The 24,230-nt window shown below is 52.4% G+C and overlaps 9 protein-coding genes across 9 annotated transcripts; 2 read left to right on the top strand and 7 right to left on the bottom strand.

Moving 5' to 3' along the window:
- Window positions 1–47: 47 nt before the first annotated feature.
- Window positions 48–4,032, bottom strand: CC1G_04974 (cell division control protein 25; the record flags this gene model as incomplete). The annotated part of the gene is made up of 5 exons (XM_001835929.2): window positions 48–150; window positions 211–581; window positions 640–732; window positions 794–3,457; window positions 3,514–4,032. 5 exons carry the CDS (start codon window positions 4,030–4,032, stop codon window positions 48–50), a joined length of 3,750 nt encoding a protein of 1,249 aa, XP_001835981.2.
- Window positions 4,033–4,577: 545 nt separating this feature from the next.
- CC1G_15037 (hypothetical protein) lies at window positions 4,578–5,563 on the bottom strand (the record flags this gene model as incomplete). Its single annotated transcript, XM_002910660.1, has 5 exons — window positions 4,578–4,807; window positions 4,865–4,894; window positions 5,173–5,224; window positions 5,319–5,435; window positions 5,510–5,563. The coding sequence occupies 5 exons, from the start codon at window positions 5,561–5,563 to the stop codon at window positions 4,578–4,580; spliced, it is 483 nt and encodes a 160-aa protein (XP_002910706.1).
- A 233-nt stretch (window positions 5,564–5,796) lies between these two features.
- CC1G_04975 (proteasome 26S subunit) lies at window positions 5,797–6,598 on the bottom strand (the record flags this gene model as incomplete). The annotated part of the gene is made up of 4 exons (XM_001835930.2): window positions 5,797–5,830; window positions 5,883–5,974; window positions 6,030–6,137; window positions 6,188–6,598. The coding sequence occupies 4 exons, from the start codon at window positions 6,596–6,598 to the stop codon at window positions 5,797–5,799; spliced, it is 645 nt and encodes a 214-aa protein (XP_001835982.2).
- Window positions 6,599–6,863: 265 nt separating this feature from the next.
- CC1G_04976 (thiazole biosynthetic enzyme) lies at window positions 6,864–8,167 on the bottom strand. Its single transcript, XM_001835931.2, has 5 exons — window positions 7,998–8,167; window positions 7,838–7,943; window positions 7,706–7,783; window positions 7,181–7,646; window positions 6,864–7,118 (listed from the first exon to the last, which is right to left on the bottom strand). Exons 1-5 carry the CDS (start codon window positions 8,144–8,146, stop codon window positions 6,976–6,978), a joined length of 942 nt encoding a protein of 313 aa, XP_001835983.2. The 5' UTR covers window positions 8,147–8,167; the 3' UTR covers window positions 6,864–6,975.
- A 1,149-nt stretch (window positions 8,168–9,316) lies between these two features.
- Window positions 9,317–10,788, top strand: CC1G_04977 (chorismate mutase). The gene is made up of 5 exons (XM_001835932.2): window positions 9,317–9,640; window positions 9,698–9,719; window positions 9,773–10,062; window positions 10,142–10,464; window positions 10,542–10,788. Exons 1-5 carry the CDS (start codon window positions 9,415–9,417, stop codon window positions 10,629–10,631), a joined length of 951 nt encoding a protein of 316 aa, XP_001835984.1. The 5' UTR covers window positions 9,317–9,414; the 3' UTR covers window positions 10,632–10,788.
- Window positions 10,789–11,263: 475 nt separating this feature from the next.
- On the bottom strand, window positions 11,264–13,540 carry CC1G_04978 (hypothetical protein; the record flags this gene model as incomplete). Its single annotated transcript, XM_001835933.2, has 8 exons — window positions 11,264–11,277; window positions 11,344–11,458; window positions 11,517–12,268; window positions 12,322–12,617; window positions 12,669–12,715; window positions 12,775–13,086; window positions 13,139–13,287; window positions 13,360–13,540. The coding sequence occupies 8 exons, from the start codon at window positions 13,538–13,540 to the stop codon at window positions 11,264–11,266; spliced, it is 1,866 nt and encodes a 621-aa protein (XP_001835985.2).
- Window positions 13,541–14,318: 778 nt separating this feature from the next.
- Window positions 14,319–17,289, bottom strand: CC1G_04979 (hypothetical protein; the record flags this gene model as incomplete). Its single annotated transcript, XM_001835934.2, has 7 exons — window positions 14,319–14,650; window positions 14,700–15,362; window positions 15,413–15,466; window positions 15,522–16,647; window positions 16,711–17,006; window positions 17,095–17,142; window positions 17,214–17,289. The coding sequence occupies 7 exons, from the start codon at window positions 17,287–17,289 to the stop codon at window positions 14,319–14,321; spliced, it is 2,595 nt and encodes an 864-aa protein (XP_001835986.2).
- Window positions 17,290–18,000: 711 nt separating this feature from the next.
- Window positions 18,001–19,768, bottom strand: CC1G_04980 (hypothetical protein; the record flags this gene model as incomplete). Its single annotated transcript, XM_001835935.1, has 3 exons — window positions 18,001–18,473; window positions 18,529–18,909; window positions 18,985–19,768. The coding sequence occupies 3 exons, from the start codon at window positions 19,766–19,768 to the stop codon at window positions 18,001–18,003; spliced, it is 1,638 nt and encodes a 545-aa protein (XP_001835987.1).
- Window positions 19,769–20,645: 877 nt separating this feature from the next.
- Window positions 20,646–24,129, top strand: CC1G_04981 (dihydroxy-acid dehydratase; the record flags this gene model as incomplete). The annotated part of the gene is made up of 11 exons (XM_001835936.1): window positions 20,646–20,789; window positions 20,842–20,918; window positions 20,975–20,989; window positions 21,043–21,296; window positions 21,395–21,597; window positions 21,652–21,846; window positions 21,897–22,086; window positions 22,293–22,470; window positions 22,810–23,003; window positions 23,334–23,427; window positions 23,877–24,129. 11 exons carry the CDS (start codon window positions 20,646–20,648, stop codon window positions 24,127–24,129), a joined length of 1,797 nt encoding a protein of 598 aa, XP_001835988.1.
- Between the last annotated feature and the right edge of the window lie 101 nt (window positions 24,130–24,230).

Genomic DNA, 24,230 nt, shown 5'->3' on the forward strand with positions numbered 1-24,230 from the left:
ATGTCCGCGTGTAGATTATAGCAATGCCCGTGGCCAGAAAGCTACCGTCATGAACTAGTAGCCTGAGGCTGCGACCGTGCCCAATTGAACAACTGCCGCATATCATTCGTCGGCGCTGAATCGGCCGCTTGCTTCGGTTCCACCAGGAGACTGAGAACCGTCACTATGAGCACCTCACCCCCGATACATAACCAAAGTAAATGCACATACCTGCGTCGATACAAATCCTGCAAATCACCATGCGTCTTCGCCCTCTCAAACGCGAGGTTCAGATATTGCTGAACCTCAGGGATGGCCTTCAAATTATACGGAACCTGGAACCTCTGCATATCCTGTACGATCCTTGCCAACTTGTGGTACTTGTTGAAATTGATGAGCTTCTTGTTAGGGTTCCGAGGCGATGGACGGTGAGAGGGGTTTCCTTCCCGGCAGAAAGTGACGTCGGTGAGGTAGAGACCGAGGAAGGGTACAGCGGGAGGAGCGGTGTTGCGGAGACGTGAGCGGTATTCGTGATAGTTCCGGCTGTGGTCTGCGAGTTTGCGCAGGGATTCCATTTGGAGTTTGTACTTCTGGGGAAGACCCTGAAGAAAGCATATTTGATCAATGGGCTGGAATCAGTGATGAGATGAACGCCCTTACAGCCCATGTCTGTCGGAGCCTCGAGATGGTTGAAGAATCAAGTGCTGCCAATATCGATCTAGACGTGCTAAAGTTCTGCAGTGTCACACATCGCTAGAAATCCAACGATCATCAACCTTCCACTCAACCAAGTCCCAGTCAAAAGAGCACTCACATCAGCAAGCTTGACGAAAAACTTGACCAGCAGTGTCCTCCTCTTCAAATCCATCTCATCCAGAATACTCTCCGCAACCCAACCGGTAATGACCGTACTCAACGACGTCACAGCACGCACATTCAACGGGGACGCAGCACCCTCCTGCCCAGTTTCCAACACCTCATTAGGTTGAATCGCACAATACAACTCGCACTCCATGATCGTCAACTGTCTCGCCAACTCGAGTGCGTCGAAATCCGTCACCGAGATGTTCCCAAAATCCCTCTTCCGTAACGACATCAGTAGCGTTTTGGTCATCGTCGGACGGGGGATTTCTGTGGTCGGTGTGATCACGGGTGGGTTGATCAACATACCTGGGTCACGGCTGCGGTCGCCTTTAGGGCTCACCGCCGCTTCGGACTGTCGTCGCATGTTGAGGAGTTCCATGATTCGCTGTGCTGGACCAGGGAATAACAACGCTAGACCTTCCCGCGTGAAGAGCGTAAGTGGCGTCAAGGCGGGATCATCAACACCACTCCTCCAATACGTATCCACCCACGTCTTGATAAAATTAGAGACGCGGAGTCGAACAGGCAGACCCTTCTGTTGCTGCCACAAGAGTTCGTCTTCCCTTGAAATACCAGGCGGAGGAGTGAGGTTGTACCGCGCAATGATGGCGTCCACCAAATCGATTGGCGAGGAGAAGAGTCGGAAGGTGAGGAAGAAGACAGCCGAAAAGGCTGCATCGACCAGACTGTCGTGAGGAGTCATCTTCTCCACGAGAGCAGCCATTGTCGCACCGACCAGATGTCCATCATTGTTGTATGCAACGTCTTCTATCGAGTAGTCGTGCGAGAACATCCATGTCATAGGATCTGGTGGAACTTCCAAGTCGTCAGACGGGAGTGCAGGAAGGTCCTCATGAAGCCGTTCGGGAACCACAGGTGGGGGTTCTCGAATGCTACCCTCCCACGTCGTTCCCTCATCCGACCGCACAAACGAGGTGGGTGAAGGCAAGTCGGGCTCCACGGGAGTCTTGGGCAGTAACCGCAGAGGCGCCAAGCCATTGGGAGGGCGCCTCGGCTCCTCGACCGATGTGGCTTGCGTTTCATCCGAGCTTTGCACGGAGACCTTAGAAAAATTGCTTGATTCCGACCCTGTAGAAGGCTCCCGATGTCTGGTGATAGGTGAAGGTGTGACAGCCTGAATCGTGAGGTCTTCGTCCTCCATACCTGCAAGGTGATAACCATTGCCTCTTGCTGGTTCTGACTTGTTCGCAAATGTCGACAGCTGCTTGTTGGGAGTAAAGGGTTGCGAGAGGTCGTCCGAGTTGGGCAGGTTGACGACGAATGGTCGGGCGCCTATTGACCTGGTGACGCATACTTTGACCGCAGCTACACAGTCCGCTCCCGCCTTGAGTGCACTGGTAGCAGAACTCAAAAGAGCTTTCTTCTCCTCTTCTTCCGACAAACTCGATGGTAGTGACGATGTCAAGAGTCGAACAGATTCAGCCAGGGAACTTGTGACGTTATAGAGACCTTCCTTGGCCGACTTCAGCGTTCCAATCCGGTGCGCCGGGACGTCAGGGTGTTGCATCACGGCTTCCACGAGTGTTAACAACTTGCAGACAAGCTCAACGATCTCCCGAACGAGGTCATAGAGCTGTCCTGTACTTGAGGCATGGGATGTCCGTGAATGTGAATGGGCGTGACCGATGAATGCAGCTATTGTCGACAGATACTGGTCGTGAGTGTATCGCAGCGCCTCCAGGACCTGCTTATTACTACATTGACCGCTGGGGAAGGGTGGAGGTGCCAATGATGTGCCGGAATCTTGTGATGAGAATGATGAGATGGAGGATATACTGCTGGTCGATGGATTTGGCCGATGTCCTCGCCTGAAAGCCGTGTTCTGCTCGTGACGCATCTTGTTGTCGAGTGTAGACGTTGCAGTGACGCTCCCATTCTGAGGGAGGGGTGAACGAAGCCGTCCCCGCAGGTCTGCCTGACTTTTCATTCGTATAGGTGCAGAGCGCAGATTCGGTGGTCGACCCGATATCCTGTGTTGCGTCGGCGTTCGTCCCGCTGTGCTTAAAGGCGTGTCTGTGTCTCCGTTCTCGCTCTGAGTAGTCCACTGTGCCATTCCTGAATCAGGTTCTTCAGGTAAGTCGACCCCACAGTCCGCTGCAACGGATAGGAAACGGCGGACATGCGCAAAGACTTGACCCGCCAATCGAACCATGGCAGCCGTCTCTTCACTCTGTTTCTCTTCCGGCTGGCTGTCATCTGAGGCCTTCTTAGCTTGTGCAACCAGTGAAGCAAGCACCGTAAGGATTCTTCTCCGTTCATCGCCTAGCTGGGGATGCTGTTGTAGGATGGGTGCGTCCCTTTGAAGGGTCTCGGTGGCAGAAAGTATGGATCGGACACAGGATATGATGCAAGCTGTCGATGGTTGAAAATGGGTTGTGCGGTTACCCCGTACGGCGTTTTGAAGGAGCGTTAGGCCGTGTAGGAGAGGTACCATCAGCGGGGGACAGTATGATTCACTTTCTTCGCTCCCTACATCCGAAACCGAGGGCGTTTGACCATGGGAGCCTTGAGAACTCGTATGGTGTGACGATGAGGAGCCATCCCAGGATGTTACTGATACAGTCGAGTTGGTGTGTCTGTGACCTGAGCGAGACTGGACCCGGGCGTCAGTGGTTCCCAAAGCTGGACAGAAGAAAGGGAAGACCATACAGATTCCGGTACGACGGGTTCCTCATCTCTCAAGTTGGAGACTTCTGAGGAAACGTAATTGCTAGGAAACCATCCTCTCCGTCCCTCGAGTTCGCCGTCCCACCACCCGCTGGAATCGCGATTGAGAACATGGATGACCTGACCCGCTCGGAAGGATAGGCAGGTGGTGTGCCCGTGCTGGGGGAAATAATCGTGCATTGCGAGGACATATTCCGGACCAATACGAACTGTCTCTTCCATGGACGGGCTCATTGAACGGGATCTGGAGGAGGACCTTGATCCTGATCGGGATGAGGGGCGACTGTCTAGAGGGTTTGGGATTTGAAGGGAGGTAGTCGATGCATTAGTCGAGGAAGATGCTGGAGAGACGATGGATAGCGAGGACGCTGTCGAAGCGTCTGAGGTCGTTCGTGGCCTTCTACCTGGAAGTTTTGGACCAGCGGGGGAAGAGGCACGGGTATAGCGTGAGGTAGATGTTGACGGGCCTGCAGCGGCAGCGTCTGTGACGAGGCGGTACATGGCAGCTTGAGATTAAAAGAGTCTCTGTGGCACTTTTGTCTGATATGCTAATAGTTCCATCAATGACAAAAGACAGCTATGACGGGAAACACAAACCTAGTTTCTTCGCAATCGCGTCGTAGTAGTGGGAACAGGCAGGGCCAGGTGTCGTTATGGTGAGCTTCGGGACTTCCAGAGCGTCGAGAAAGACTCTAGAAGGCCTGATATCGTCCGCGATGATGTACCGTCGCTGCGGGTGTGGGTGTTGGTGCAGCAAAGGCAGGGAACGGTGAGCGGGGCGGTGGTGGATGTGTTGAGAGAAAAGAATCAAGTCATAAAGCGTGAAAGGTCGTTTGGGTCTTGATAAAACGGAGGGATTAGAGGTATTTGGCCGTCCGCCCTTGGCGAGGATTATTAGCAGAGAGAGACTTCCGAACAGCCATTAACCATATCACCCGCTTTGGCGCACACCCCGACACACTCAACCGTGGGATTCTTGCCCCCCATATGGCCTCCTCCCCTTTGCGTCGACAAACCTCTCGATTCTCTATAACAGCAGTAGAGCTTTATCCTGCCTGTCTAGCAGCTGCGAAGACGATGCAGCAATTTCCTCGTAGGCATTTACACTGGTATGCGCATGAAAATGGCTGGGCAACTTGTCCGATTCTCGGCCGCATCCCACACCACACATGGTCCATAAATGTCGTCGACAACGCCTTTCTGGAACTCTCTTTGCAGTTTTCACGATCGATTTCAATGGCCGCCATCTGCTTCACCTTCTTGTTCGCGTTTTCTCCTGGGAGCACGCGATTAGCATGAGAGTTGAGGCGTCCGAGTGGGTGTCTCACGCTACCGCGCCCCATCTTCCATTCCAATTTAATTGCTATCAGTTGAGGAAAAATCTAAAGTAAGTTCAGCCTCTATCGCCACTTGGCAGTCTGCATTCGCATCTCATGTTCATGTCCCTGATGACCTCCTTTCCAGAATCAAACATTGATAATTCGGCTGCCCACCGAAACCCTCACGTTCGTTCCTTGAGCGGAGGAGTCACATCATAAGAAACATCAAACATAGCACCAACCAATGGTGTTTTCTGATAAGCTACGGGTACCCTGCCTGGGTAATCATTATTCATGTCATGATAACTACAAGGCCACTGACAGCCCAATCCTGGATCCGCAAATGTTGACGAAAATACTGTCACCCCTCGTGGCTACCGGGACACCACCGTCAAACTTGAGCCTTCTCCCCTACCTCCCTTCTTGCACTAGGACTCGAGAGGCCCCACCTGACTAAAGGAAACGCACATGGTCGGACCATTTCTGGGCGCTAACCCAATTGGAGCGAATAGACGCGCGCCAATCTTCCGATCGAACAGGGAGCCGTATCAAGTGTTGCGCCCCTAAATCATGAGTCACCTCTTTCTGATGTCATAGTAGAGAAGCTTTTTAGAGATCTCATTAAGCTAATAATGGATAGGTGATGCAGGCAAACATACTCCCCTAAACGACCTGTCGGCAGAGATCGAGCGTCCATGGTTGTTGTTGACCATGGCCCGATACCAGGGAATAGGCTCCCGCTGTTCGACGCCAGCCGCGAGCCTCTGTAAAAATAACAGAAGCATAGTGTCCAAGTCGCACTAACAGCATCAGGTTTTAAGGTTCCAGTGCTCCTGGACAAATGGAAGCCTTGCACCATCGCAGCATATAGCATACTCCAAATAATAACCAATTTGCACTACTGAGTAGATGAATTCGAAGGAGATGCGAAGAGAAGGCGCGTAGATCATGAGCCAGGCGAATAAGGAACGATATGGCACCTAAACGCTCGTCAGAACAATACTTGGACGGGAAGACTATTTATCCACATACCCTATCAGTCCGCGCCCTCCCCATCCCTTACGAGGAACCAAACTAAGCGTCTTTTTCTCTCCAGAACGCAACACTTCGATGGATATTGGCCGCTAAAATTCAAGCATTACTATCGCTGCCGTAGATACAAGAGACACGGGGACGTACGTTCTCGTTTGCAGCTACATGCTGAACCAGAGGCTGCAGAGACCCAGTCGTAAACGACCGCTTCGTCAACCCGCCAAACTTGACAATAAGATCTTCCCTCAGCAAGCCCTGCATCCCCAAAGTTCATCGAAATCAATAACTCGATCAATAACTCTGACCGTAACAATGTAAACAAGACTCGAACTCACCGCTGCACTAGCAGGACTACTCGGCGCCACGCCATCCACCTTCGCATATGGCTGCTCCTCCTCCCCAGCCTCCGCCTCATCCTGCGTGGTCTGGTTACTCGGATCGTAAATAAACTCCAAAACCTTCGACATCTCCTCCATAACAGCTTTGAAATCATTCCGGAGCTCGATGATCCGCACTCTCGCAGGTCTGACGGCCCAGATATCGATATCGGCTCGAGGAAACCCCTCGGTGTCGACGAGAGGCGTCTCCATCGTCACACCGTTCGCTTGGAGGATGCTGAAATGCGCTTCGAGCTCTGCTTCGATGTTTTCTTTGAGCTTCATGAGCGACTTTGCGCGTTGGGCTGGTGGTTCGTCTTTGAGGTAACTGAGATCCATGATCAGCTGGTTAGGACTTGGATGGGATATGATGGAAGAGATGGAATGAATAGAGGTCTACGGTGGGCTTCGAGAACATGACTCTGTTGTGCAAACGAGAGAAGTGTGATCGGCGGCAGCAACGTAATCGCTTTCCGGTTTTGGAGGCTGGACGAGCCAATACATATCCGGAACGCCCGGAAGCCGGCGCCGTTGACGCTCAGCGATCCCGAGTTCGATTCTCGGTTGGTGCTCTACCTCAACCACAAGATTCAGCTCTCTCAATCTACAAGCACTTTCCAGGACATCTTGTTTGAATTCGGATGCCATGCGTCCCCAAGCATTTCACATATGTTACAAATAATGATTTACAATTCTTCCCTTGACAAAAGCTACACTTAGGCGACGACCTTGCCGTTGACGACCTTGTGTCGGTCCAAGATGCGGATAGCCTCATGGGCAGCCTTGTGGCCACTACCAATCATAGCACCGAAGGTAGGACCCATCCTGTTCGAACCGTCGTGCTCTGACAACTCCATACCTAGGAACCAAGCGTCAATATCTCTTCCCTTTCTCTCAGAGGGTTGGGGTGGGTTGACTTACCAGTCAAAATGAGACCAGGAACGACCTCGCGAGTGCCGTTAACAATAGCAGGCTCAGCGCGGTTCATATCCAATCCCCTCATGTTGCCCAACTCCTTGAGCAAGCCAGTGCTAACGAGGCGCTTGGCGCTGAAAGCACCCATAGGTCCATCATGGCCAGTCGCCGAGACGATAACAGGCGCAGTGATGGTGTTGGGGTCCATGCATGACTGCGTGTCGTGGTTCAAGGCGACCAAGGTCCAGTTGGTGACGACACCAGCAACGCGCTGCTGGCCGGCGAAGTCCTCGTGGACGATGAGGTCCTCGACGGCGGTGGCGTTCATCATGACGACGTTGGGTTTGGCGAGGACCTTGGAGAGGAGGGTGGAGGTGAAGAGGGCGGCGTGCTTGACGACGACGAAGTTGCCCTCGTCCTCGTAGGGGACGCCGAGCTCGCGGAGGAACGCGTCAGCGGGCTTTCTGATGACCTGTGAAGGAGGTGAGATTTCGTATTCTCGATACTTGTGAATAAAGCTGAACTACGAACCATAGGAGTCATCAGCTGGCCACCGAGCCATGCACCACCACCGGGGGCAACACCAGCCTCGACGATGGTGATTTTCAACTAACAAAAGTAGGTAAGACGGTGTCTGAAAGCACTGAAAGTCGTGAAACTCACGTCAGGTCGCTGGGTAGCGAGACTGTAAGCGCAGGACAATCCAGCGCTTCCTGCACCAACAATGACGACATCGGAGATGGCCCGATCGTACATGGTGTTGAAGTATCTGGAAGCATAGGTCAGTGCCTTGACCTCGGAGCCGCACGATTAGCCCACTTACCGCTTGATCATAGCCCGGGAGACTTGCGCTTCCTCGATGGGGGCGAACTTGTAGTTGCCCTCATAGTTCTCAGACGTCTCGACGGACGCAGCCTTGCGAGGGAAGGCGTTGGTTTCGACGGGCTTCTCGAGGGTGAGTGCAGGGGCCATCTTGATGATAACGATAGAGAGGTAAACCTGGTTCAATCCCAATCTTATCGCAGGTGCTTTTATATCTTTTAGATTGTCTTTCTTATCGGATTACACCCCGACAGAAAAGAAGCTCCCACCCCGAAGGAACCTGTTGCGTCGTTGGCTTCCAATTGCATCGCCTCTATTGCTCACCACAGTTTAACACCCACACTCAGGGAAAGAATCACTTGGTCCGCCCGAAAGACCTTCGACAAGTGGAGCTAAACGTAGACGTGTGCTTCCTGGAACGACTTCGAGAAAGAGGTTTGTGATTCCTTCATATTCCGAAGGACCAATTGGGCGTTTAATTGGGGAGGTATTTTGATGGACAGGGTTTGGTAACGCCAAACCAGCTTCGAATCTTGTCTTGGTGCCAGTTGGTGCCTAGTTCTAACACTTGTTCTACTCAATCGATGAGAGAGTACGCGTGGATACTCCGAATATCTTGGGCTTGGGTTCACCGCGGACTCTATTCAGGTTTCTTCCCCTAGTTTGCAACACTCGAAAGACGTCCTCTAGAGGTCTTTGCTCCAACTTTATGAAGTGAGGTCATAGCTTACCGCGTTTTTAGTCAGATAAACCTCTTTAAACTCCAAAGTTGTAGCTGAACATTGGAAGATAGCTTTTCGAAGGATGACTCGCTCTCCGTGTCGGATACCAACTTCGGACGAAAACCAGCGGAGCCATATGACGGTGAGCGACAGTTGGCGTTCGACACAGACGTTTCGACATCCTTGCCCCATTATCTCGCGATCGCCTGATAGAGGACATATTATTCGGCGACATTCCCTCTGTTTCTCTTTTTCGAGTCATATTCAAGACCCAGTAGCACAGTGAAGCCAAGTGCGATGTGATTGGCAGGAGTCCTGGTAGCTATATTGAGATTGATCTGAATCTAATGGAGTTTCCCCGCAAGGTGGTTGCTCTACCTGTTTATCTTCAGCCCATATGTGCCTTGTGCCCAACCTACGGCCTCGTATAGGTATCCCTGAGCTTGTTCCTTTGTGCCCAATAGAAAGATCTGCAAAGGAAACGCCTCATCGCAACAAAGTTACCGCCGGCACTCCGAAGTGTTTTCGGCTTTATTTGGCCGTTGCGTACGGAACGATCGCTAAAGCCACAATCAAGCTGTCTAAACTAATCCACCATCGACACCGAGCAGACCACCGTTTTCCTCTGAATTATCCACGTTGTACATCGAACACTACACATCGCAACTAGTCTCGTCCAGAGCTCGATTCGACAGGATGATTTCGTTGAATTTTATGACTGGGGAGGACCCTCTGTCCCTCGACCGGATCAGAGCTGTATTGACTCGGTTGGAGGATACCATCATCTTTGGCCTCATCGAGCGAGCTCAGTTTGCGCACAACCCCAAGATTTATCAGAGAGGAGCTTTGAAGGAGCTGCAGACATTGGGTTTTGAAGGAAGTTGGCTAGAATGGTTCTTGAAGGAGACAGAGACTTTCCATGGTGCGTAGTGTGGTTCCATGAATTCCTCATCTTGTTGATTCACGTTCCCAATCACAGCCAAAGCGCGGAGATACACCAGGTACTCGAGTCACTTTCAAATCAGTTATCCTAGACTAACCAAACGCAATGTAGCCCAGACGAATATCCATTCACCAAAGACCTGCCAGAACCAGTTCTCCCACCCCTGTCCTTCCCATCTATCCTCTACCCAAACAACATCAACGCAAACGCCTCGATCCTCTCCTTCTACACCCGCGCCATCGTCCCCCGCATCACCCGCCGCGCAACCCTCGCACTCGCGGCCCAAAAGCGGGCACTGGGCATCCTCGGCGACGATGAATTCGAGGACGACGGTAATTACGGAAGCGCTGCTACCATCGACGTCGAAGTCCTCCAATCAATAAGCAAACGAGTGCATTATGGTGGGTGATTCCCCTACTGGTCGATAGCTTGATCATAAAACTGAGCAATGTCTAACCATTTCGATGTGCATGATTGCAGGCAAATTCGTTTCCGAATCCAAGTTCATGAGCGACCCCGCCGCTTTCATCCCACACATCCAGAACCCAAACCGCGCAGCCCTCGAAGCGCTAATCACCAAACCCGAAGTAGAACGCAAACTCCTCTTGCGGTTGCAGAAGAAGGCTGCGACCTATGCCCAGGACTTCGGGCCTGATGGGGAGGCTATGGTGAGCCAGGGCGGGAATGCGTTGAGCTCCAACGCTGCGGTTGCGACCAAGGTGAACGGAGCTGGGAAGATTGACGTAGACGGAGTGGTAGATTTGTACGAGAGCTACATCATCCCATTGACGAAGGAGGTGGAGGTGAGTCTGGAATCTACAACCCGGTGTTGGATTGAGGTGTACATGTCATTTTGGCTAATACCCCTGCGATCTTACAGGTTGACTATCTACTTCGACGTCTAGATGGACTTTCGCAAGAGGATATCGACAAGTTGATAGAGAAGTCGAAGGAGAAGAAGGGTAATTGATATGGAGACAAGTATAGTAGCTTTGTGACGGACTTTGGGGCAACTTGGACCCACTGGCATGCATGACTGCGATTGACTGTTCGTTATGTACACTAACACATTGTCGCTCTTGTCGACTTGGGACGAGAGGGACCTAACTTATTTGAATCTTAGAGAATCCCTCAGACACGCAAGGTTGGATTTGAAAGACAAAAAGTAGTCAAAGGTATCATTCACATCTCGCCAAAAAAAGACAAGCACACTTCGGTATTCACTACAGAAAGCACAGGGGTAAACAGAGAAGAGAGGGGATATAGAACAACGAACGGTATAGAGCAATCCAGGCATGAGTGGATGAACAGTAGAGCAAACAAGGAAAGATGGCTACATACAAAGAGATTGAAGGGGGGTAAATGAGTGTCGAATCAGCAATAAAAAAGAAAGGTATCCAGAGCAAAAGGGGAATATTCACAACACAAAGTAGGTTGATATACATGAAGCTGTAGCACGAGTAGCGGTGGAACGCTGGGGAAGATAAGGTTATGTAGATAAGTATAAATCGAACGAGGGTGAGGGGATCCAGCCGGTCGGAAGATGGGAACAAGCAAACACGACTGCGAAAGCAAACGGCAATGCAAAAGTAGGAACGTGAATCACAGGCCCAGATCTACAACGACGAACGGCAAAAGTCAGGTCACAAAGTATTCACCCAAGCTAATTGCCACAAACGCACCTTCAAGCAATCGTTGTCTTTGTTCCTCGGATATCTGAGCAGTGGCGCGTCGAGCCAACAGCTTCTCCGTGCGGTATTTCTCGTACAACACTTCTTTGGTCCGGATTTTGAGGAGCTTTGAATAAAACTGGTTAAATACTATCTCTTCTGTGTGAGAGAGGGCTCTTCCTCACCTTGAAATGAGTCGACATCACAGCCGTCCGCATAGCCGCAAAGTCACAGTGGTCAGGGTTCAGCACGTCCACCGTCCCCCAGCGGTAATTGCGCACAAACACGCCCTTGAGGTCCTCGGGCGGGGGCACATTGAGGTACGCAAAGTTCTTCCCACTGTAGGTCGATGCAGGGGTAGGGGGCACGTTCCCATCAGGACTCGTGGCTCCATCCTCCGATTGCTGCTGTTCATGACTTGGCGATGTTCCTCTTTCACTAACACTGGCAGCAGTACTCGTCGTCGAGATGGGCCTTGGTCGCCTCTTGCCTGGCTCCGGCGCAATCAAGGCGAACGGCAGCATCTCCGTCACGTCAACCTTGGCCACGATATGGGCCGAGAACCGCACGTTGGCGACGCTCTCGAGGTCTGGAGAAGAGGGTCGGCGGTCGTCATCCTCGGCTACACGAGACAGATCGCGGCGGGAGCGAGATCGGGAGAGGGGGCGGCCGTGACGCTTGGGGCGAAGTTTGATGATAGGTCGGGGAGTGCGTTCGTCGTCGTCGGCTGGCGATTCATCTTCGACTACAGAGTTGTCTGCAGCGTCCCCGTTGACACCTTCAATGGATGGCTCTGCTTCGTGGCCATTGGCGCTTCCGTTTCCGTTCGGGCTTGAGAACTTGGTGCGAGTCTTGCGCTTTGGAGTGGAGGGTTCTTTGATCTCTTCCGGTGCGAAAACTCCCAGATCGATTCCGGCTTCAGCCAACCCGTTGCGCACTGACCTTTCCATTAATAGGGGTTTCGTGACGAAAGCAACCAACAGCACATACCGGCTTTCTTCACAGCTTGCAATTTCTCGTCCGTCAAAGAGTCGGCGTGAGCAATGACAGGGAGAACATTCGCCTTTGCTGAAATGCGGCGGATGACACGTAGTTCAGCAGGTGACATGGTGAGCTGCTCCTCATCCTCCGACTCGCTCTCGGAAGAAGTGTCTGGAACAAGGTCTGGCGGCTGTGACTGCGAAATGGTCGTTTCTGAACGCGTCTTGCCAATGGTCTGGAAGGTTGTATGAGAGCTTCGGTCTTCCGCACTCATGATGGACGAGGGGTCAATCATGTAGATGCAACTAAGCACTGAATGAGGACGCGTCGCACCAGAAAGATTGAAGCCAACTTACAGGTGAATATGCTGGTCTCCTTTGTTCTGACGGACGACTTTGGATTCCTGTTGACAAGCGGTCGTCAGGGGGGAGGCAGGGCGCTTAAGAAGTGGCGTAACCATACCTCGCTCATGGTATCCGCATACTGCTGGTCGATATACTTTATGACCGAGCTTACTTGACGTTCAAGCTTAAGTTCCCTCCCCTCTTGGAAATCCAACCCAGGGGTATCAATGACAGAAAACAACACCCTGTCAAAGCGCGACTCGCAAATCTCGATGCACGCCGTCTGAATAGCCTGCGTCGCCCTCGTCGACCCCTTCAAGAACTTGTCCAAAGCCGCCTTCTGGTCCACAGTGGCCGTCGGGGAAATGTCTGCTGTATCCAACAACAGCCGGAGGAGTGAGGTTTTGCCCGTTCCTTTGCCGCCGACGACCTGTAAATGCGCATGAGCACCTTACTTTAAGGGACTAAACATTGAAACTGACCATAAGGTTGAAAGTTGGTGGAACGCGGGCCCGCCGCTGGCTGTACTTTGTTGAACTGGAAAGAGAATGGGCTTTCTTTGGCTCAAAGGTGGGTGGACCCCCGGGTGTCATGTAGAGTGCAGAAATGCCCCCAGACTCTTGCGGATTGCCTGCGGGAGGTCGAAACGGTTTATGGAACGGTATCGCACGCTCGCTCCCTTGAAAAGAGGTTTTGGCCGCACCTAGGACGGGGTGGTGGTCATCGGACGACGGCGGTGGCGGCGACGACTCGCGGATGGCGGATATGTCGACGAGGTCCTCGGGCCAGGGGATGCCCTGGCTGTTGAGCTCTGGCAACGACGGCGACGTACGAATCACCGTCGGTTGCGGGTCCTTCTTGGGTTTGCGGCGAAACGAGAACATTGGGGACGCGCGAAAGAGAACGACAACGACGAGTTATGGAGGACAACCTGTGTCTGAAAGCTAAAGCTCTGGAGCTTAAGAAAGAAAAGGTCAAAGAAATCAAACAAAGGGTCAAAGGAAGAAAGAGAGTGTGTGGTAAACGCTATTGATAGCTACCCGAGAATACTGACAGCGCCGGAGACTTGACTGGTCGCTGCCGCTAACGACACACACACAGAACGACCCAGCCAATGATTTTCATCGTCCCATTTGTTCACCGCATAAAGCTTCCGTGAAGCCCATCAAACATACTTCACAGGCACTCCAGAAGCACACTTGTCCTACAGTTCATCCCCTATGGATTCATCAAATGCAAGTGTAACAACAATTTCTTCGCTAATAACAAGTACACAACGTGAAGAGTAAAGTCATGCTGCAATATGCAAAAAAGAAAAAGATAGCTAGCTATTTAACTAACGCCCAAAAGCCCAAAAAGAAAACAGACGGACGCAAGAATGCGGAGGAGCCAAAAGAAGAAAATTGGTGTTTCATGATCATGAAGAAAAGTATATACAAGTCAGAAGGGAAAAGCAGAGAGCATGTTAGAGTGGTTGCGTGAGCATGAGAAAGAGACGAGTCAATGATTGGATGGGTTGGATGAATGGAAGCCGAGACAGACAGAAGAAGGGAAGGGAGTAGTCTACAACGGGTGGAGAAACAACAAATGGACAGTGGCAAGAGCTACACATGAATGAAAGAAGACGAGGAGGAACAACAGACAAACATGGGTATAGCAAACTTACTGAGCGATGGAGACCCCACTGTCGTCCATCCTCATTTTCTTCGTCACTCGGCCAAATTCCGAGTGGTCCATGGGTCGTTTCAATTCTAGTTCATCGTCGAGATGATCACCGGCCTCGCGAGACATGTCGGTCCCGATCGACGGGGTAGGCGCCATCCGCGAGGAGGGTGGAGAAAGCGACTCGGGAGAGTCGGCGGTCGTTTTCGAGGTCGAAGCTCGTCTTTTCTTCAGTCCAGACGCCGTGCTGTCGTGGGCATAGTTGCAAGCAAGTTGCCTGCGAGCGCAGCTTGCACATGCAGGGTGTGCCCCATCGCACTTGGTTTTACGAGCTGCAAACCAAATGTCAGCCAGAACCTACTAAACCTTTCCACTTCTTACCTCGACAAAAGTTGCATGCTACTACTTTGGGCCCAGAGGTTCCAGCGAGTCGAGTAGTCTTACTGGGGACAGTAGCCGCGCGCTTCCGTAACGCAGCCTGCTGCTCAGAGGCGGGTCGAATGGGAGCAAGGGAGAGTGAGGGCGCCGACATTGGCGCAGGAGTCGAAGGCGAAGCGTCGGGCAGCAAAGTCGCGATGTGAGGTAACTCGTTCTTTTCGTTGTAATAGTTGTGCTGCGGAGGTTCGGGGGGATGGAGGATCTTTGCCCGCGAACTGGGTCCGGAAGGAGGCCCAGGGAGCGGAACAGAAGCAGAGAGCCCGTTAACGCTCACGGACGAGGAACCGGCGACACCGCTTCCGTAGACATCCCGACGATCATTCAATGGTGGGAGTGTGTTGGGAGGATGATAACCATCGGGGTGAAGTTTGTCCACATTTGAACTGCGGCGAGACACAGTCTGTGACGAAACTTGAGGTGATACAGAGGGTTCAGGGGAGCGACCCTCATCACCACTGTCACTCTCACTCTCCTCACCTTTCGGACGCTGTGAGGTCTTACTGACCGTTCCACGCCGTTTGTTCTGAGGCATATAGTCACAGGGATTGTTCCGCTTCGTGCACTGGCCACATGCAGGGCGTCCCCCATCACATTTCAATTTGCGAGCTGCAGATGAATGGTCAGTAACAGCTTAAACAGTAAAGAAACGGATTTACATCGGCAGAAATTGCAGGCAACCGTAATCTTTTTCGTTCTTTGCCTGTTCGTCTCTGTTAAATTAAAGGGTCAGTCTGAAGGCGCTCCAACCGACAGGAGTGTACCCACTTGTCGAAGACTTGGCAGAACCACTTCCCACCGCGCTGTCCTGCATGGGGCGCGCCGACGAAGTGGGGTGCATTTCACCATGATGGAGGGGTGGCGGTTGGCGATGAATCGCCTGGGGTGCGGTATCAATAGCCAAAATGGGCCGCGAATTTGAAGGAAGCATGGACATTTGTGAAACAGAGTGGTGCGAAGGGGGTCGTTTCTGGTGCTGCAGCTGAACTTCTTGTCGAAACTTCGAGAAGAGATACTCCTTCGTGTATTTCTGTAAAGTCTGTTTGTGAAATGGAAACGTAAGAAGGTTTTGAATAACGACCGAGTGAGACAGGAATATGCTTGCCTCCATATGATGGAATATAGCAGATCGGAGTGAAAGGAAGTCGCTGTGAGTCGGGTCGAGTACGTCCAGAATCCCCCATCGATATGTTCGAACGAATTTGCCCCGGGCTAGTTTGGAGGCATGTGCGAACTGAGCCGCATACTGCTGCATGAGTTCGTGACGTGATGGAACCTTTCGGGGTACACCATCGCTGTGGGAGTAAGCGTCAGGGGAGATGAGTGCGTAAGGCAAACGCAGTGCAGCAGGCGTTACAGGGGAGACCGGGGGAGAATTGCCGTTGGATGTTGATGTTCCGTTGGGGTAACCACCATAGCCATTGGAAGACTCCGACCTGTCCTCCTGGGGTTGCTGGTACTGCCCGTCCATGTCGAATATCCCGAACCCGATGCCCGCTTCCGCCAGGTCCCTCCGGATAGCCACCTTAACAGCGGCGAGGCGTTCGTTGCTGAGCACATCCGCCCTGGCAATGACAGGCAGGACGTTGACTCGTCCCGACAGACGGCGAATGGCCGCAATGTCAGCCTTGGGAAGGACAGGCCGAAGCATGTACGGGTTATTGACCGGAGGCTCGAGGATAACGGGTTCTTCGGGCTGGGAGAAAGAACCATTCCGAGCTCGTGGAACCACCGGAGCAGGGGGACCCAATGCCGTAGGGGGCACGATTTCATCCGGGTCCAGGAAGTAGATGCATCTAACAGGAGGCGGTGCTGAGTTGACAAGTGAGTTGGGGAAGGAGAGTGGGGAGACATACAGATGCACATATCGGTCGCCACTGCGCGCCTTCCACTCCTAAGGGCGCGATATTAGTTGATGGTGTGGGCGGTGCATGGGTATGACATAGTTAGCGCTTACATCTTCAAGACCTTCAACAAAACGCGAGTCGATATGATGGAGGACGTCGGCCATCAGGCGTTCAGCTTCCTGCTCGTCGTGGAAATCAAAGGAGGGTGTGTCGATGAGATTGAGACCTAGGGGTCGCCTTGTGTTGGGACCATCCGCGATTTCTATGTCGAGGGACGCGGTTCTGATATGTGTTGTGTGGCATGCGCAGCCCTGGACGAACTTTGCGACGGAGGCGAGCTGGTCCTTTGTTGTCGTTGGGGAGACGTCGCTGGTGTCGAGCAGGAGGCGGAGAAATGAGGTCTTGCCTGTTGTGATCCGAAAGCGACGGGGGTTATTGAACGTTCCTCTGGAGGATTGCGCACTCCGGGACGGCGAGAAGAAGAAAATACTCACCTCCTCGACAGCCAGCTACGAGAAGGGTGAACTCTGAGCGGGCGGTGTCTGTGGAACGGCGATGGACGATGAGCAGGGCTGGCCCGGAGACGGTGGCCCATGGCGCATGGCGGGCTTACCTGGGGCCTCATAGGCGTTGGGCTGAGCGTTGGGGTCTCGGTCGTCATGCCTTATGCGATGGTCTCTTGGGTTCATGGACGCTGGAGGCTGTTTTGGACGACGAGCAGGGCCTTTCTGGGCAGCCTTCGCTGGACGGAAGAAGGTCCAGTCTGAAAGATGGGCGCACCAAAGCAAAGCGGCAGTGATTTCGAAAAGCTCTGATGCGAAGCCAATTCCCACCGAACCTTGATTTGTTCCGATTGGTGCTTCACCGTCCCTCTCAAGGTCAAGTACCCCGCTCTATTGTACAACAAATAGCTTCCATATACACTACCGGCTATTATGCTCTAGATATACGACAAAAATATACGAGTAATAAGCAATTATGCAGTCCTCTCTATCAGCTAGCAAAAAGAGGTCTGTCTGTCAGATGGTCGCAGACCTCAGAGATTAGGGTACAAATATCGTGGGAGTGGTAGGCATGCGCATTGAGTGCGCACGTAAGAACCTAGAAAAAGAATCGATAGCAACAGGAGACGTAACAAGGAAGCTCCAATGAACATCTGTCACCCTGCGGACAGTGAGAAATGAATGCGGGGGACAACCCGTCCCTTTGCACAGGCTCTGCAGTCCTTGTCCCGTGCATGGGACAGCACCCTGTCCCCTCTTCACATCCATCCCCCCACAATCAAAACATTCGACGTCCAACGGCCGAAGCATAGGCGGTGGTCACCGGGAGCATGCTTTGTTTAGAAAAGACCGTGATAGGGTGAAGGCCGTCATCTCCTTGTGATCCGTGGTGCCAGCTTATCCCATCTTCCTATACATTTCTTCTGCATCCGAACGATCTTCTGAGCTTGTTTCCCGACTGCGGGGCCCAGTCCGTGCGCGAGAAGGTGCTGCATTCGGAAACGGAGTCGATGAAGGATAGTTCGGGGTTTCTGGAGGTAGGCGAAAGCTAAATTCCTGGAGTTCTGGAGGCGATGCGTGAAAGGTGTGCAAAGAAGACGAGTTTGGGGGGAGGGGAGATTGATCCATGGGCGTTGGCAACACGCTAGATCCGGCATCTAGTTGAGTCGAGGACGACATAGACTCCGATGTTGCGGGTGTCATATTGGCAGCAGCGGCCGCTGCGGCCTGGGCCGCGCGCTTCTTTGCCCTTGGTCCTTTTGGATTCTTCCCTGGGCCGCGTCGCCTCTGGAAATGGACATATACACATTGGTACCCCCTGCCCTTGCAATTGGAACAAGGCTTGTCCCCGTCGCACCGGAGTTTGCGGCCTAAAGGGGTTTCGTTAACAGCAAGTACGAAAGCGGAACGACAACGTAAACCTACCCCGACAGAAATCGCAGGCTACCGAGGTTTTGGGCCTACGAACGCCATCCTCCTTGCCGGATTGCTGCTTCTTGCCCTTCTGGGAAGAGCTTTCGTTTGCACTGCCAGCGTCATCTCCTGAAAATCCGCTGCTGAAGGTGCTAAAACGGGAGTCGGCGGAGAAAGATTGGAAGTCGGGGCTAATACCACGCATCGGGTCGTGTTCTGAGGATTGCCCGGGTTGTGGTGGAACAAGGAAGGTACCGAGCTGAGAAGTAGAGTAGGGATAGTTCTTTGGTTGCTGTTGGTCCTGGACATTGGAGTTGCTTGACTCTGATGTGAATTGTGACGGAAAGAGGGGACCAGGTGACGTTTTGCTAAGGAAAGAAGGAAGCGACAACGCTGGGAAGGATCGTAATCGACAGATAAAATCAATTAGCGTTGTTGATCGTTGTGCAAACAGAGCATTGCACGTACTTTGCCCGGGCGGGATGAGTGACATGTCGTGATAGCCTTCCTGTTCTGTGTACCGCTTGTCCATATCGGCGGAGAACGAGCTTCTGTCCCCACCTACCGGGGCAGAAACACCACTCCCGAAATGGGCGATCGCTGAACTCCAATTTCCGGGCTGGTTTACGTTGGCGCGATCCTGAGTTTCTGGCCAGGGACCATCTCGAGCCCGCGATGGCCACGAAGGTTGTGGTAGATCTCTCGACGTCGTAGACGGCGGCTGATTCCAGACAGGATCGCTCCAGGACGGCGGTGCAGCGTCACTTCCTTGCCATTGGCGAAGAGGAGACGCCCAAGCGCTGTCCTGTCGTGAAGAGGGTCCAGCCTCGCTGTCCCGCCTCGTTACTGATTGAATGGCATCGCTCCGGGGTGGCGCCGTGTAAGGATAGCTTGACGCTCGTGTATATTGGGATCTTGACGCATGAAAAACCGGGTCGCTGTAAATAGGACTTCCAAATCTCGTTGTGGATGGCAGCGGGATCGCCGGTTGATGAATTGCAGCGCCTGCGAGATCCAAAAGGGACGTCGAGGACGAAGGGATATTTTTTGTGGTCTTGTCGTCCGCGGGATCAAAAGGAGCGGTTGAGCGACGGACAGGCAATCGTGGCTCCAAGGGTGGGAGAAGCTGAGAAGTTGAGAAATCATCTGAGAGAGTTGTTCGCGTTGAACTGTCCTGAGGGCCTGTATAAAGATGGGGAATAAGACTGCTGGGTAGGGAGGAAGACAGGGAATCGTCGTCGCGGTTGTCCATGATTGGGACTGAGAGCCATCCAGCGCGTCGACGGTGGTCTAAAACAAAAATTTGAAAGCGACGACAAAGCGACGACGGAACGATCGAGCGTCGCGCGGAAATTTATCCACCGCAAACACCAAATTACTTCCGCCCATTTCTCGTCCGTCTGAATTATCCTTAAATCAATTAGAAAACCTGCTCAACCCTTTACATTTCCAAGTCCATTATCGATATCTTCCAGCTTGCAATTCGTTCGTCAACGTGTTTTGTGCCGCTTGGAAAACGCGACGTTTGCGCTGATGCTCCCCCTATCTCCCTATTTGGTCATATGGACCCACTGCAACGGTACCAGCGACCGACTCTAATTAACGTCAATTTCGCTGCCCAGCATTCGTAAATCCATGTCTAATGTACGACTCCACCCAGAGCCAGGCTCCCCTTGCGCCTACAGTATTGTATCGTCGACGTCAATTTCCCTGCCCCGGTCTTTTACTGTTATCAAGCTCCGACCACGTTTCCAGCACAAAATGCCGGTGAGAACCTCCGAGCATTCTGGGGCCCGCTTCTATTCGGTGAAATTTGATTGAAGACGCACAGTTCAATTTCTGTGACATTCGATGGCGTTTTCTTGTCGAGTCTTTCTGGGAAAACGCGCATTTTATGAAGAGAGGATGCAGGGATCGAGGATGGAAATGATGGCGTTGATGGGACTGACCGGAGGCAGTACTAAACCAGGACATCCGCCAGCCGAGTCCCCGGCATCGGCCCGCACCGTGTGGCCGCAAGTTTTTCCCGGGGATTTCGTCCGAAGCCAATCACCGTCGAGTCAATTCTTTACTCGAAACATTTGGGTTGGCACTCGTGGTCGTCCATACGCGCGACCTCTTCCTCCATAATGCCGCCAAAATATCTCCCAATTCGTCGTCAATGGCTCCGGTCAGCGAGAGGCTTGTCTACAACCGCACGGTGCAGTGACAAGCCCGTCCTGAACCGGTACAGCAGGATCATCACCCAGCCCAAGGACCAGGGAGCAAGTCAGGTATGTCTAAACACGTCCACAACGGTCCCAGTCTCTCAGTCGCGTTCTCTAGGCTATGCTCTATGCTACAGATGGCATAAAGTCGGACGCGGACTTCAACAAGCCGATGGTCGGTGTCGCCAGCGTATGGTGAGCAACTCTGGTTTATTTCAGGAAGAACCAATATACTCATCAAATTCTATCAGGTATGAGGGCAACCCGTAAGTGCCTTCTGTTCATTTATTGCATCAGAAGAAACCCACCGTTGTAACAGATGCAACAAGCACCTTCTCGGACTTGGCCAGGAAATCAAGGCTTCCCTTACCGAGGCAGACATCATAGGCTACCAGTTTGGTACGGTCGGTGTCAGCGACGGTATTAGTATGGGTACGAAAGGAATGTCGTATTCCCTCCAGTCGCGAGACTTAATCGCTGACCAGGTGGAAACTGCTGCCGGAGGTCATCATCTCGATGGCATGGTAGTAGTCCCTGGGTGCGACAAGAATATGCCTGGTGTTCTCATGGCTCGTAAGTACTGGCCTTCTTTCCATTCATCAACTACTAAACTCCGTTGTTACCTTTTTGCACCTGTTTCCTCTTCGACCATGCTCTCTCCCATTTCACAGTTGGCCGTCTCAACCGACCAGGTCTCATGGTCTACGGTGGAACCATTCGCGCAGGCTCGTGTGAAGGCATGCCTCAATTGGATATCGTTTCTGCTTTCCAGGCCTACGGAAAATACCTTCAAGACGGAAGGACACCCAAGGCTGAGGAAGAACGATACAACACCGTTCGACACGCCTGTCCTGGTCCTGGTGCTTGCGGTGGCGTGAGTTTCCACATTCCCAACTATGTTCTACTCGAGTTTAATTGACATGAACAGATGTACACTGCAAACACAATGGCAAGTGCAGCGGAGGCTTTGGGAATGACCCTTCCCGGTTCTTCCTCCTTCCCAGCGCAGTCAGAGGAGAAACATCTAGAGACCAAGTCTATCGGTTCTGTGATGTACAACTTGCTTGAGAAGAACATTTTGCCGAGGGACATCATGACGCGCTCTGCCTTTGAAAACGCGATGGTTGGTATATTTCTGACTGCTTTCGAAACTGTGTTCATTATCTTTCTTAGGTCCTCACCGTCATCCTCGGAGGCTCAACCAACGCAGTCCTCCATTTGATCGCCATTGCTCACTCAGTCGGCATCAAACTCGACATTGACGACTTCCAAAAGGTGTCCGACCGGATACCCTTCCTTGCCGACTTGAAGCCCAGCGGAAAATATGTCATGGAAGATGTCTACAAGATCGGTGGTATCCCCAGTAAGTCCTCTTCTTTCATAATGCCTTTTGAGACTGGGGCCCCTCTGCATCTCCCTTCGAGCAACACGTGTTGGGGTAGATATCTCCTTCATGTTAGTTACCGTAATCTCTTCCGTCTGGAAGGCCTGATCTCTGTGGTTCCTGATGCTGTTCCCATCTTGTCTACCTGCTTGTTCCCCTCGTATCATACTCACCTTCCCCAACAGAGGTTCTCGCGTTCTTGCTCAAGAACAATTTGATCGATGGTAATAACATGACTGTTACTGGTCGCACTGTCGGAGAGAACTTGGACCGATGGACGCACAAGTACGGCGAGCTCCACTTCGACAAGCAGGATGTCATCCGACCTCTGGATAAGCCTATCAAGGAGACTGGTCACATCCGGTATGTGCTCTCTTCGGTTGTAGAATTGCCTGTTTCTCCTCCCCCTTCTTGTTCACATATGCCTGGACCCAACCTTTTGCGTCTTTTGACCCCAATTTTGACTCTTGCGGAACAATCACATCATACTATATCTTTCGCAGTCTTCACATCGGCGGCGGACCCAAAGTCACCACCCCGTTTTTTACATCCTTTCCGAGTTGGCTTTTTTGGTCCCGAGGACCGTGTCAGACGCGCAGTCCCGTCTTATGGCCGCCCTTCGCCCTCTTCAACGCTCATTTCCCTCGTTTGTTCGGATATAAGATTTGTCAACTGACCAACCCTCTTTTTTGCCTCTGACAGGATTTTGAAGGGTAACCTCGCCCCTGGTGGCGCCGTCGCCAAAATCACCGGAAAAGAAGGCCTTGGTTTCGTCGGCAAAGCACGTGTATTTGATTCTGAGAACGACTTCGTCAAGGCTGTGGAATCTGGTAGCATCAAGAAGGGCGAGAAAACCGTTGTTATTTTGCGGTATCTCGGTCCTCAGGGTGGACCTGGTGAGTTGAACATTTCCATGTTCACGTTCGCTGTTCTTCAATTCTATTGTGGCGCGAACTCGCACCTGTGAGAGGATAAGACTTCTGGGTAACATGCCCTAATACTCTTGGTTTCTCCGCGAAGTCATTGCATCCTCTCACAGGAGTTTCTTTTCCCTCCGCGTCTGTGGACGGAGTTCGACTCTCCATGTTTCGAATAACGCCACCCGGTGTTCTGTTTCCTTGGGGCAGTTCTTCCCCTTTCCCATTGTCTCCGCATCTTCCGTCTTCCACCTTTTGACTTAATCACAACCTGCGTACTCATCGTGTCCTTTCTTTATTCTCAAACAGGAATGCCCGAGATGCTTAAGCCTACCAGTTTGGTGATGGGCGCTGGATTGGGTATGGATGTCGCCATCTTGACTGACGGACGATTTAGCGGAGGGTGAGTGGTGTTTTTTGCATCGAATTTGAATTATACGCCTTCGCGTTGTATACGCGGGAAATGGGATGGCACGCGATATCTATCATTCTCCCGCATTTCCTTTTCCTTTCGACATTTGCGTTGACATTTCCCTGGCGATGCAGATGCCATCGTTTGGTCCTTGTTCTGCTATTTGACGTCCTTGGAAGGGCATGCGGTTACCCCTAGTCCCGGCTAGCAAGAGCACGTTCAACGCGAGGCTGTTCTATAGGGTGCTCACCCCGTTCCGGAGGTCAACGAACCCTCTCTTCTCTTCCCATAATCCCTTATTCACGGGACCCTTCTCGCCGCGGAAGATGTATACCCGTCTTCCTACCCGCCTATCGCGTAACTCGCCTAGCTCTAGCTCTTCTTCTTGCCTCCGATCTAGACAGGATAACCCGATACTAACCACCCCTCCCCTCGTCCAGATCGCACGGATTCTGTATCGGACACGTCGTTCCGGAAGCGCAAGTCGGTGGCCCTATCGCCTTGGTCGAGGACGGCGACATCATCTCGGTTGACGCTGTGAAGAACACGATCGAGTTGCAGGTCCCTGAACCCGAGCTTGCCGCGCGAAAGGCTGCATGGAAGGCACCCCCTCTCAAGGTCACCCAGGGCACCCTCTACAAATACGCCAAGGTTGTCACCGATGCCAGCCATGGGTGTGTCACTGATGCTTAAGCGTTGAGGACGCGAACGTGGATAAGTGGCTCGCGTGGTACGGAGGGATTTCTTTGCACACTTGACTATCAGGGTGGACTTTTGGTTCCCTTTCTACGATG

This window comes from Coprinopsis cinerea (genome assembly GCF_000182895.1).
Source record: "Coprinopsis cinerea okayama7#130 chromosome 8 map unlocalized cont3.8, whole genome shotgun sequence".
NCBI lineage: Eukaryota > Fungi > Basidiomycota > Agaricomycetes > Agaricales > Psathyrellaceae > Coprinopsis > Coprinopsis cinerea.